Source organism: Oncorhynchus mykiss, chromosome 16, assembly GCF_057628025.1.
Source record: "Oncorhynchus mykiss isolate SJ-2025 chromosome 16, ASM5762802v1, whole genome shotgun sequence".
Lineage (NCBI taxonomy): Eukaryota > Metazoa > Chordata > Actinopteri > Salmoniformes > Salmonidae > Oncorhynchus > Oncorhynchus mykiss.
Window position 1 is genome coordinate 79,743,485 of NC_143037.1, and position 13,928 is coordinate 79,757,412.

The following is a 13,928-nucleotide window of genomic DNA, read 5'->3' on the forward strand; positions in this document are numbered from 1 at the left end:
TGGTTACCTGGGTAACAGACCACTGGGCAGCAGCGATGGCTGTACTGGTTATATATTATTAGAATGGTTACCTGGGTAACAGACCACTGGGCAGCAGCGATGGCTGTACTGGTTATATATTATTAGAATGGTTACCTGGGTAACAGACCACTGGGCAGCAGCGATGGCTGTACTGGTTATATATTATTAGAATGGTTACCTGGGTAACAGACCACTGGGCAGCAGCGATGGCTGTACTGGTTATATATTATTAGAATGGTTACCAGGGTAACAGACCACTGGGCAGCAGCGATGGCTGTACTGGTTATATATTATTAGAATGGTTACCTGGGTAACAGACCACTGGGCAGCAGCGATGGCTGTACTGGTTATATATTATTAGAATGGTTACCTGGGTAACAGACCACTGGGCAGCAGCGATGGCTGTACTGGTTATATATTATTAGAATGGTTACCTGGGTAACAGACCACGGGCAGCAGCGATGGCTGTACTGGTTATATATTATTAGAATGGTTACCAGGGTAACAGACCACTGGGCAGCAGCGATGCCTGTACTGGTTATATATTATTAGAATGGTTACCTGGGTAACAGACCACTGGGCAGCAGCGATGCCTGTACTGGTTATAAATTATTAGAATGGTTACCAGGGTAACAGACCACTGGGCAGCAGCGATGGCTGTACTGGTTATATATTATATGTTATTAGAATGGTTACCTGGGTAACAGACCACTGGGCAGCAGCGATGGCTGTACTGGTTATATATTATATATTATTAGAATGGTTACCTGGGTAACAGACCACTGGGCAGCAGCGATGGCTGTACTGGTTATATATTATTAGAATGGTTACCTGGGTAACAGACCACTGGGCAGCAGCGATGGCTGTACTGGTTATATATTATATATTATTAGAATGGTTACCTGGGTAACAGACCACTGGGCAGCAGCGATGGCTGTACTGGTTATATATTATATATTATTAGAATGGTTACCTGGGTAACAGACCACTGGGCAGCAGCGATGGCTGTACTGGTTATATATTATTAGAATGGTTACCAGGGTAACAGACCACTGGGCAGCAGTGATGGCTGTACTGGTTATATATTATATGTTATTAGAATGGGTACCAGGGTAACAGACCACTGGGCAGCAGCGATGGCTGTACTGGTTATATATTATATATTATTAGAATGGTTACCTGGGTAACAGACCACTGGGCAGCAGCGATGGCTGTACTGGTTATATATTATTAGAATGGTTCCCTGGGTAACAGACCACTGGGCAGCAGCGATGGCTGTACTGGTTATATATTATTAGAATGGTTACCTGGGTAACAGACCACTGGGCAGCAGCGATGGCTGTACTGGTTATATATTATATATTATTAGAATGGTTACCTGGGTAACAGACCACTGGGCAGCAGCGATGGCTGTACTGGTTATATATTTTTAGAATGGTTACCTGGGTAACAGACCACTGGGCAGCAGCGATGGCTGTACTGGTTATATATGATATATTATTAGAATGGTTACCTGGGTAACAGACCACTGGGCAGCAGCGATGGCTGTACTGGTTATATATTATTAGAATGGTTACCAGGGTAACAGACCACTGGGCAGCAGCGATGGCTGTACTGGTTATATATTATATGTTATTAGAATGGTTACCTGGGTAACAGACCACTGGGCAGCAGCGATGGCTGTACTGGTTAAATATTATATATTATTAGAATGGTTACCAGGGTAACAGACCACTGGGCAGCAGCGATGGCTGTACTGGTTATATATTATATATTATTAGAATGGTTACCTGGGTAACAGACCACTTGGCAGCAGCGATGGCTGTACTGGATATATATTATATATTATTAGAATGGTTACCAGGGTAACAGACCACTGGGCAGCAGCGATGGCTGTACTGGTTATATATTATTAGAATGGTTACCTGGGTAACAGACCACTGGGCAGCAGCGATGGCTGTACTGGTTATATATTATTAGAATGGTTACCTGGGTAACAGACCACTGGGCAGCAGCGATGGCTGTACTGGTTATATATTATATATTATTAGAATGGTTACCTGGGTAACAGACCACTGGGCAGCAGCGATGGCTGTACTGGTTATATATTATTAGAATGGTTACCTGGGTAACAGACCACTGGGCAGCAGCGATGGCTGTACTGGTTATATATTATTAGAATGGTTACCTGGGTAACAGACCACTGGGCAGCAGCGATGGCTGTACTGGTTATATATTATTAGAATGGTTACCTGGGTAACAGACCACTGGGCAGCAGCGATGGCTGTACTGGTTATATATTATTAGAATGGTTACCAGGGTAACAGACCACTGGGCAGCAGCGATGGCTGTACTGGTTATATATTATTAGAATGGTTACCTGGGTAACAGACCACTGGGCAGCAGCGATGGCTGTACTGGTTATATATTATTAGAATGGTTACCTGGGTAACAGACCACTGGGCAGCAGCGATGGCTGTACTGGTTATATATTATTAGAATGGTTACCTGGGTAACAGACCACTGGGCAGCAGCGATGGCTGTACTGGTTATATATTATTAGAATGGTTACCTGGGTAACAGACCACTGGGCAGCAGCGATGGCTGTACTGGTTATATATTATTAGAATGGTTACCTGGGTAACAGACCACTGGGCAGCAGCGATGGCTGTACTGGTTATATATTATATATTATTAGAATGGTTACCTGGGTAACAGACCACTGGGCAGCAGCGATGGCTGTACTGGTTATATATTATATATTATTAGAATGGTTCCCTGGGTAACAGACCACTGGGCAGCAGCGATGGCTGTACTGGTTATATATTATTAGAATGGTTACCTGGGTAACAGACCACTGGGCAGCAGCGATGGCTGTACTGGTTATATATTTTTAGAATGGTTACCTGGGTAACAGACCACTGGGCAGCAGCGATGGCTGTACTGGTTATATATTATATATTATTACAATGGTTACCTGGGTAACAGACCACTTGGCAGCAGCGATGGCTGTACTGGTTATATATTATACATTATTAGAATGGTTACCTGGGTAACAGACCACTGGGCAGCAGCGATGGCTGTACTGGTTATATATTATTAGAATGGTTACCAGGGTAACAGACCACTGGGCAGCAGCGATGGCTGTACTGGTTATATATTATATGTTATTAGAATGGTTACCTGGGTAACAGACCACTGGGCAGCAGCGATGGCTGTACTGGTTATATATTATTAGAATGGTTACCTGGGTAACAGACCACTGTGCAGCAGCGATGGCTGTACTGGTTATATATTATATATTATTAGAATGGTTACCTGGGTAACAGACCACTGGGCAGCAGCGATGGCTGTACTGGTTATATATTATTAGAATGGTTACCTGGGTAACAGACCACTGGGCTGCAGCGATGGCTGTACTGGTTGTATATTATATATTATTAGAATGGTTACCTGGGTAACAGACCACTGTGCAGCAGCGATGGCTGTACTGGTTGTATATTATTAGAATGGTTACCTGGGTAACAGACCACTGGGCAGCAGCGATGGCTGTACTGGTTATATATTATATATTATTAGAATGGTTACCTGGGTAACAGACCACTGGGCAGCAGCGATGGCTGTACTGGTTATATATTATATATTATTAGAATCGTTACCTGGGTAACAGACCACTGGGCAGCAGCGATGGCTGTACTGGTTATATATTATTAGAATGGTTACCTGGGTAACAGACCACTGGGCAGCAGCGATGGCTGTACTGGTTATATATTATATATTATTAGAATGGTTACCTGGGTAACAGACCACTGGGCAGCAGCGATGGCTGTACTGGTTATATATTTTTAGAATGGTTACCTGGGTAACAGACCACTGGGCAGCAGCGATGGCTGTACTGGTTATATATGATATATTATTAGAATGGTTACCTGGGTAACAGACCACTGGGCAGCAGCGATGGCTGTACTGGTTATATATTATTAGAATGGTTACCAGGGTAACAGACCACTGGGCAGCAGCGATGGCTGTACTGGTTATATATTATATGTTATTAGAATGGTTACCTGGGTAACAGACCACTGGGCAGCTGCGATGGCTGTACTGGTTAAATATTATATATTATTAGAATGGTTACCTGGGTAACAGACCACTGGGCAGCAGCGATGGCTGTACTGGTTATATATTATATATTAATAGAATGGTTACCTGGGTAACAGACCACTGGGCAGCAGCGATGGCTGTACTGGTTATATATTATTAGAATGGTTACCTGGGTAACAGACCACTGGGCAGCAGCGATGGCTGTACTGGTTATATATTATTAGAATGGTTACCTGGGTAACAGACCACTGGGCAGCAGCGATGGCTGTACTGGTTATATATTATATATTATTAGAATGGTTACCTGGGTAACAGACCACTGGGCAGCAGCGATGGCTGTACTGGTTATATATTATATATTATTAGAATGGTTACCTGGGTAACAGACCACTGGGCAGCAGCGATGGCTGTACTGGTTATATATTATTAGAATGGTTACCTGGGTAACAGACCACTGGGCAGCAGCGATGGCTGTACTGGTTGTATATTATTAGAATGGTTACCTGGGTAACAGACCACTGGGCAGCAGCGATGGCTGTACTGGTTCTATATTATATATTATTAGAATGGTTACCTGGGTAACAGACCACTGGGCAGCAGCGATGGCTGTACTGGTTATATATTATTAGAATGGTTACCTGGGTAACAGACCACTGGGCAGCAGCGATGGCTGTACTGGTTATATATTATATATTATTAGAATGGTTACCTGGGTAACAGACCACTGGGCAGCAGCGATGGCTGTACTGGTTATATATTATTAGAATGGTTACCAGGGTAACAGACCACTGGGCAGCAGCGATGGCTGTACTGGTTATATATTATATATTATTAGAATGGTTACCTGGGTAACAGACCACTGGGCAGCAGCGATGGCTGTACTGGTTGTATATTATTAGAATGGTTACCTGGGTAACAGACCACTGGGCAGCAGCGATGGCTGTACTGGTTGTATATTATTAGAATGGTTACCTGGGTAACAGGCCACTGGGCAGCAGCGATGGCTGTACTGGTTGTATATTATTAGAATGGTTACCTGGGTAACATACCACTGTGCAGCAGCGATGGCTGTACTGGTTGTATATTATTAGAATGGTTACCTGGGTAACAGACCACTGGGCAGCAGCGATGGCTGTACTGGTTGTATATTATTAGAATGGTTACCTGGGTAACAGACCACAGGGCAGCAGCGATGGCTGTACTGGTTGTATATTATTAGAATGGTTACCTGGGTAACAGGCCACTGGGCAGCAGCGATGGCTGTACTGGTTGTATATTATTAGAATGGTTACCTGGGTAACAGACCACTGTGCAGCAGCGATGGCTGTACTGGTTGTATATTATTAGAATGGTTACCAGGGTAACAGGCCACTGTGCAGCAGCGATGGCTGTACTGGTTGTATATTATTAGAATGGTTACCTGGGTAACAGACCACTGGGCAGCAGCGATGGCTGTACTGGTTATATATTATATATTATTAGAATGGTTACCTGGGTAACAGACCACTGTGCAGCAGCGATGGCTGTACTGGTTATATATTATTAGAATGGTTACCTGGGTAACAGACCACTGGGCAGCAGCGATGGCTGTACTGGTTATATATTATATATTATTAGAATGGTTACCAGGGTAACAGACCACTGGGCAGCAGCGATGGCTGTACTGGTTATATATTATTAGAATGGTTACCAGGGTAACAGAACACTGGGCAGCAGCGATGGCTGTACTGGTTGTATATTATTAGAATGGTTACCTGGGTAACAGGCCACTGTGCAGCAAGGATGGCTATACTGGTTATATATTATTAGAATGGTTACCTGGGTAACAGACCACTGTGCAGCAGCGATGGATGTACTGGTTATATATTATATATTATTAGAATGGTTACCTGGGTAACAGACCACTGGGCAGCAGCGATGGCTGTACTGGTTATATATTATTAGAATGGTTACCTGGGTAACAGACCACTGGGCAGCAGAGATGGCTGTACTGGTTATATATTATTAGAATGGTTACCTGGGTAACAGACCACTGGGCAGCAGCGATGGCTGTACTGGTTATATATTATTAGAATGGTTACCTGGGTAACAGACCACTGGGCAGCAGCGATGGCTGTACTGGTTATATATTATTAGAATGGTTACCTGGGTAACAGACCACTGGGCAGCAGCGATGGCTGTACTGGTTATATATTATTAGAATGGTTACCTGGGTAACAGACCACTGGGCAGCAGCGATGGCTGTACTGGTTATATATTATTAGAATGGTTAACTGGGTAACAGACCACTGGGCAGCAGCGATGGCTGTACTGGTTATATATTATTAGAATGGTTACCTGGGTAACAGACCACTGGGCAGCAGCGATGGCTGTACTGGTTATATATTTTTAGAATGGTTACCTGGGTAACAGACCACTGGGCAGCAGCGATGGCTGTACTGGTTATATATTATTAGAATGGTTACCTGGGTAACAGACCACTGGGCAGCAGCGATGGCTGTACTGGTTATATATTATTAGAATGGTTACCTGGGTAACAGACCACTGGGCAGCAGCGATGGCTGTACTGGTTATATATTTTTAGAATGGTTACCTGGGTAACAGACCACTGGGCAGCAGCGATGCCTGTACTGGTTATATATTATTAGAATGGTTACCTGGGTAACAGACCACTGGGCAGCAGCGATGGCTGTACTGGTTATATATTATATATTATTAGAATGGTTACCTGGGTAACAGACCACTGGGCAGCAGCGATGGCTGTACTGGTTATATATTATTAGAATGGTTACCTGGGTAACAGACCACTGGGCAGCAGCGATGGCTGTACTGGTTATATATTATTAGAATGGTTACCTGGGTAACAGACCACTGGGCAGCAGCGATGGCTGTACTGGTTATATATTATTAGAATGGTTACCTGGGTAACAGACCACTGGGCAGCAGCGATGGCTGTACTGGTTATATATTATTAGAATGGTTACCAGGGTAACAGACCACTGGGCAGCAGCGATGGCTGTACTGGTTGTATATTATTAGAATGGTTACCTGGGTAACAGGCCACTGTGCAGCAGCGATGGCTGTACTGGTTATATATTATATATTATTAGAATGGTTACCTGGGTAACAGACCACTGGGCAGCAGCGATGGCTGTACTGGTTATATATTATATATTATTAGAATGGTTACCTGGGTAACAGACCACTGGGCAGCAGCGATGGCTGTACTGGTTATATATTATTAGAATGGTTACCTGGGTAACAGACCACTGGGCAGCAGAGATGGCTGTACTGGTTATATATTATATATTATTAGAATGGTTACCTGGGTAACAGACCACTGGGCAGCAGCGATGGCTGTACTGGTTATATATTATTAGAATGGTTACCTGGGTAACAGACCACTGGGCAGCAGAGATGGCTGTACTGGTTATATATTATTAGAATGGTTACCTGGGTAACAGACCACTGGGCAGCAGCGATGGCTGTACTGGTTATATATTATATATTATTAGAATGGTTACCTGGGTAACAGACCACTGGGCAGCAGCGATGGCTGTACTGGTTATATATTATATATTATTAGAATGGTTACCTGGGTAACAGACCACTGGGCAGCAGCGATGGCTGTACTGGTTATATATTATTAGAATGGTTACCTGGGTAACAGACCACTGGGCAGCAGCGATGGCTGTACTGGTTATATATTATTAGAATGGTTACCTGGGTAACAGACCACTGGGCAGCAGCGATGGCTGTACTGGTTATATATTATTAGAATGGTTACCTGGGTAACAGACCACTGGGCAGCAGCGATGGCTGTACTGGTTATATATTATTAGAATGGTTACCTGGGTAACAGACCACTGGGCAGCAGCGATGGCTGTACTGGTTATATATTATTAGAATGGTTACCTGGGTAACAGACCACTGGGCAGCAGCGATGGCTGTACTGGTTATATATTATTAGAATGGTTACCTGGGTAACAGACCACTGGGCAGCAGCGATGGCTGTACTGGTTATATATTATATATTATTAGAATGGTTACCTGGGTAACAGACCACTGGGCAGCAGCGATGGCTGTACTGGTTATATATTATTAGAATGGTTACCTGGGTAACAGACCACTGGGCAGCAGCGATGGCTGTACTGGTTATATATTATATATTATTAGAATGGTTACCTGGGTAACAGACCACTGGGCAGCAGCGATGGCTGTACTGGTTATATATTATTAGAATGGTTACCTGGGTAACAGACCACTGGGCAGCAGCGATGGCTGTACTGGTTATATATTATATATTATTAGAATGGTTACCTGGGTAACAGACCACTGGGCAGCAGCGATGGCTGTACTGGTTATATATTATATATTATTAGAATGGTTACCTGGGTAACAGACCACTGGGCAGCAGCGATGGCTGTACTGGTTATATATTATATATTATTAGAATGGTTACCTGGGTAACAGACCACTGGGCAGCAGCGATGGCTGTACTGGCAGCTGTAGCAGCACTCACTCTACTACCATCAGTCAGAAACACATCCCTGAAGAGAGGGAGGGAGGGAGGAGGAGAGAGGGAGGAGGGAGGAGAGAGGGAGGAGGGATGGGGAGATGGATTAGAGAGGGAGGGAGGGAGGAAGGGAGAGAGAGGGAGGGAGGGAGGAAGGGGGAGAGAGAGGGAGGGAGGAAGGGGGAGAGAGGGAGGGAGGAGGGAGGAGAGAGGGAGGAGGGATGGGGAGATTAGAGAGGGAGGGAGGGAGGAAGGGAGAGAGGAAGGGAGAGAGAGGGAGGGAGGAAGGGAGGGAGGGAGGAAGGGAGAGAGAGAGGGAGGGAGAAACATAAGCACAAAACATATTCCTTCCTAAAAAACTATAAGAATATAGGCTGGTTTCCCCGACACAGACTAACGATTAAACATAGTCCTGGACTACAAATTCAATGGAGAACTGAGGCTTCAACTGTGTCTGGGGAAACAGGCCCTAAATATGTCTTAGTTCACAATGGCAGTGGTGTGTCTGTGTCTCTGTGTGTCTCTCTGTGTGTCTCTCTCTGTGTCCCTCTGTGTCTCTCTGTGGGTCTCTCTGTGTGTCTCTGTGCGTCTCTGTGTCTCTCTCTCTGTCTCTCTGTGTGTCTCTCTGTGTCTCTCTCTGTGTCTCTCTGTCTCTCTGTGTGTCTCTCTGTGTGTCTCTCTGTCTCTCTCTCTCTGTCTCTCTCTGTCTCTCTGTGTGTCTCTCTGTGTCTCTCTCTGTGTCTCTCTGTCTCTCTGTGTGTCTCTCTGTGTGTCTCTCTGTCTCTCTCTGTGTCTCTCTCTGTGCGTCTCTGTGTCTCTCTGTCTCTCTGTGTGTCTCTCTGTGTGTCTCTCTGTGTGTCTCTCTGTGTGTATCTCTGTGTCTCTCTCTGTGTCTCTCTCTGTGTCTCTCTGTGTGTCTCTCTGTGTGTCTCTCTGTGTGTCTCTGTGTTTCTGTCTCTCTGTGTTTCTGTGTGTACCGTTTGGATCCTTTGGCGAACTCAACAGAGATGGCCTTCCCGTTTATAGAGAGAGTTGGCTGTAAGGCCTGCAGGATCTGGAGCAGCTGAGATGCTTCCTGCAACACAAGGACGAACGCAGACACACAAACACAGTGTCAAACAATTACTACAGTAGACAGCTGTCGGTATCTCCCCACCAATACAGCTGTAGGTATCTCCTCACCACTATAGTAGACAGCTGTAGGTATCTCCCCACCACAACAGTAGACAGCTGTCGGTATCTCCCCACCAATACAGCTGTAGGTATCTCCCCACCACTACAGTAGACAGCTGTATGTATCTCCCCACCAATACAGCTGTAGGTATCTCCCCACCACTACAGCTGTAGGTATCTCCCCACCACTACAGTAGACAGCTGTATGTATCTCCCCACCAATACAGCTGTAGGTATCTCCCCACCACAACAGTAGACAGCTGTCGGTATCTCCCCACCAATACAGCTGTAGGTATCTCCCCACCACTACAGTAGACAGCTGTATGTATCTCCCCACCAATACAGCTGTAGGTATCTCCCCACCACTACAGTAGACAGCTGTATGTATCTCCCCACCAATACAGCTGTAGGTATCTCCAAAACAACAACAGTAGACAGCTGTATGTATCTCCCCACCACTACAGCTGTAGGTATCTCCCCACCACTACAGTAGACAGCTGTAGGTATCTCCTCATCACTATAGTAGACCGCTGTATGTATCTACCCACCAATACAGCTGTAGGTATCTCAAAACCACTACAGTAGACAGCTGTATTTATCTCCCCCACATTACAGCTGTAGGTATCTAAAACAACTACAATAGACAGCTGTAGGTATCTCCCCACCATTACAGCTGTAGGTATCTCCTCACCACTATAGTAGAGTTGTCGGTACTTCCTCACCACTACAGTAGACAGCTGTAGGTATCTCAAAACCACTACAGTAGACAGCTGTATTTATCTCCCCACCATTACAGCTGTAGGTATCTAAAACAACTACAATAGACAGCTGTAGGTATCTCCCCACCATTACAGCTGTAGGTATCTCCTCACCACTATAGTAGAGTTGTCGGTACTTCATCACCACTACAGTAGACAGCTGTAGGTATCTCCTCATCACTATAGTAGACAGCTGTAGGTATCTCCCCACCAATACAGCTGTAGGTATCTCCCCACCATTACAGCTGTAGGTATCTCCTCAGGTATCTCAAAACCACTACAGTAGACAGCTGTATGTATCTCCCCACCATTACAGCTGTAGGTATCTAAAACAACTACAATAGACAGCTGTAGGTATCTCCCCACCATTACAGCTGTAGGTATCTACTCATCACTATAGTAGACAGCTGTATGTATCTCCCCACCATTACAGCTGTAGGTATCTCCTCACCACTATAGTAGACAGCTGTATGTATCTCCTCACCACTATAGTAGACAGCTGTATGTATCTCCTCACCACTATAGTAGACAGCTGTAGGTATCTCCTCACCACTATAGTAGACACCTGTAGGTATCTCCCCACCACTACAGTAGACGGCTGTAGGTATCTTCTCACCAATACAGCTGTAGGTATCTCCCCACCACTATAGTAGACAGCTGTAGGTATCTCCCCACCACTATAGTAGATTGCTTTCCGTATCTCCTCACCACTACAGTAGACAGCTGTAGGTATCTCCTCATCACTACAGTAGACAGCTGTTGATATCTCTTTCACCACTACAGTAGACTGCTGTAGGTATCTCCCCACCACTACAGCTGTAGGTATCTCCTCACCACTATAGTAGACAGCTGTAGGTATCTCCTCAACACTATAGTAGACTGCTTTCCGTATCTCCTCACCACTACAGTAGACAGCTGTAGGTATCTCCTCACCACTACAGTAGACAGCTGTAGGTATCTCCTCACCACTATAGTAGACAGCTGTAGGTATCTCCCCACCACTATAGTAGACTGCTTTCCGTATCTCCTCACCACTACAGTAGACAGCTGTAGGTATCTCCTCACCACTACAGTAGACAGCTGTAGGTATCTCCCCACCACTACAGTAGACAGCTGTAGGTATCTCCTCACCACTACAGTAGACTGCTGTAGGTATCTCCCCGCCACTACAGCTGTAGGTATCTCCTCACCACTATAGTAGACAGCTGTAGGTATCTCCTCACCACTATAGTAGACTGCTTTCCGTATCTCCTCACCACTACAGTAGACAGCTGTAGGTATCTCCTCGCCACTACAGTAGACAGCTGTAGGTATCTCCTCACCACTATAGTAGACAGCTGTAGGTATCTCCCCACCACTATAGTAGACTGCTTTCCGTATCTCCTCACCACTACAGTAGACAGCTGTAGGTATCTCCCCACCACTACAGTAGACTGCTGTAGGTATCTCCCCACCACTACAGCTGTAGGTATCTCCTCACCACTATAGTAGACAGCTGTAGGTATCTCCTCACCACTATAGTAGACTGGTTTCCGTATCTTCTCACCACTACAGTTGACAGCTGTAGATATCTCCTCCCCACTACAGTAGACAGCTGTAGGTATCTCCCCACCACTACAGTAGACAGCTCTAGGTATCTCCTCACCACTATAGTAGACTGCTGTAGGTATCTCCTCACCACAACAGTAGACAGCTGTAGGTATCTCCCCACCACTATAGTAGACTGCTTTCCGTATCTCCTCACCACTACAGCTGTAGGTATCTCCTCACCACTACAGTAGACACCTGTAGGTATCTCCTCACCACAACAGTAGACTGCTTTCTGTATCTCTTCACCACTACAGCTGTAGGTATCTCCTCACCACTATAGTAGACAGCTGTAGGTATCTCCCCACCACTACAGTAGGCAGCTGTAGGTATCTTCTCACCAATACAGCTGTAGGTATCTCCTCACCAATATAGTAGACAGCTGTAGGTATCTCCTCACCACTACAGTAGACAGCTGTAGGTATCTCCTCACCACTATAGTAGACAGCTGTAGGTATCTCCCCACCACTATAGTAGACTGCTTTCCGTATCTCCTCACCACTACAGTAGACAGCTGTAGGTATCTCCCCACCACTACAGTAGACAGCTGTAGGTATCTCCCCACCACTACAGTAGACAGCTGTAGGTATCTCCTCACCACTACAGTAGACTGCTGTAGGTATCTCCCCACCACTACAGCTGTAGGTATCTCCTCACCACTATAGTAGACAGCTGTAGGTATCTCCTCACCACTATAGTAGACAGCTGTAGGTATCTCCTCACCACTATAGTAGACTGGTTTCCGTATCTCCTCACCACTACAGTAGACAGCTCTAGGTATCTCCTCACCACTACAGTAGACTGCTGTAGGTATCTCCTCACCACTACAGTAGACAGCTGTAGGTATCTCCTCACCACTATAGTAGACAGCTGTAGATATCTCCTCAACACTATAGTAGACAGCTGGAGGTATCTCCCCACCACTACAGCTGTAGGTATCTCCTCACCACTATAGTAGACATCTGTAGGTATCTCCTCACCACTATAGTAGAGTTGTCAGTACCTCCTCACCACTATAGTAGACATCTGTAGGTATCTCCTCACCACTATAGTAGAGAGTTGTTGGTATCTCCTCACCACTATAGTAGACATCTGTAGGTATCTCCTCACCACTATAGTAGACTGCTTTCCGTATCTCCTCACCACTACAGTAGACAGCTGTAGGTATCTCCTCACCACTACAGTAGACTGCTGTAGGTATCTCCCCACCACTACAGTAGACTGCTGTAGGTATCTCCTCACCACTACAGTAGACTGCTGTAGGTATCTCCCCACCACTACAGCTGTAGGTATCTCCTCACCACTATAGTAGACAGCTGTAGGTATCTCCTCACCACTATAGTAGACTGTTTTCCATATATCCTCACCACTACAGTAGACAGCTGTAGGTATCTCCCCACCACTACAGTAGACTGCTGTAGGTATCTCCCCACCACTATAGTAGACTGCTGTAGGTATCTCCCCACCACTATAGTAGACAGCTGTATGTATCTCCTCCCCACTACAGTAGACTGCTGTAAGTATCTCCTCACCACTATAGTAGACATCTGTAGGTATCTCCTCACCACTATAGTAGAGTTGTCGGTACCTCCTCACCACTATAGTAGACATCTGTAGGTATCTCCTCACCACTATAGTAGAGAGTTGTTGGTATCTCCTCACCACTATAGTAGACATCTGTAGGTATCTCCTCACCACTATAGTAGACTGCTTTCCGTATCTCCTCACCACTACAGTAGACAGCTGTAGGTATCTCCTCACCACTACAGTAG

At 45.4% G+C, this 13,928-nt stretch overlaps 1 protein-coding gene across 7 annotated transcripts in view; it reads right to left on the reverse strand.

Annotated features, from left to right (window-relative positions):
- The window catches only part of LOC110492709 (RNA-binding protein 10), a 122,072-nt gene that overhangs the window by 68,306 nt on the left and 39,838 nt on the right, over positions 1 to 13,928 (reverse strand). For all 7 annotated transcript variants that reach the window (XR_016487062.1, XR_016487061.1, XM_090201666.1 and 4 more), the window contains 2 exons: positions 9,616 to 9,713; positions 8,585 to 8,672 (listed from right to left, as the gene is read on the reverse strand). Coding sequence is in view for 5 of the 7 variants with exons in the window: in XM_090201666.1 (XP_090057792.1) it covers positions 8,585 to 8,672; positions 9,616 to 9,713 (186 nt within the window). In the remaining 2 variants the exon portion in view is untranslated. The remainder of the gene's footprint in view (positions 1 to 8,584; positions 8,673 to 9,615; positions 9,714 to 13,928) is intronic.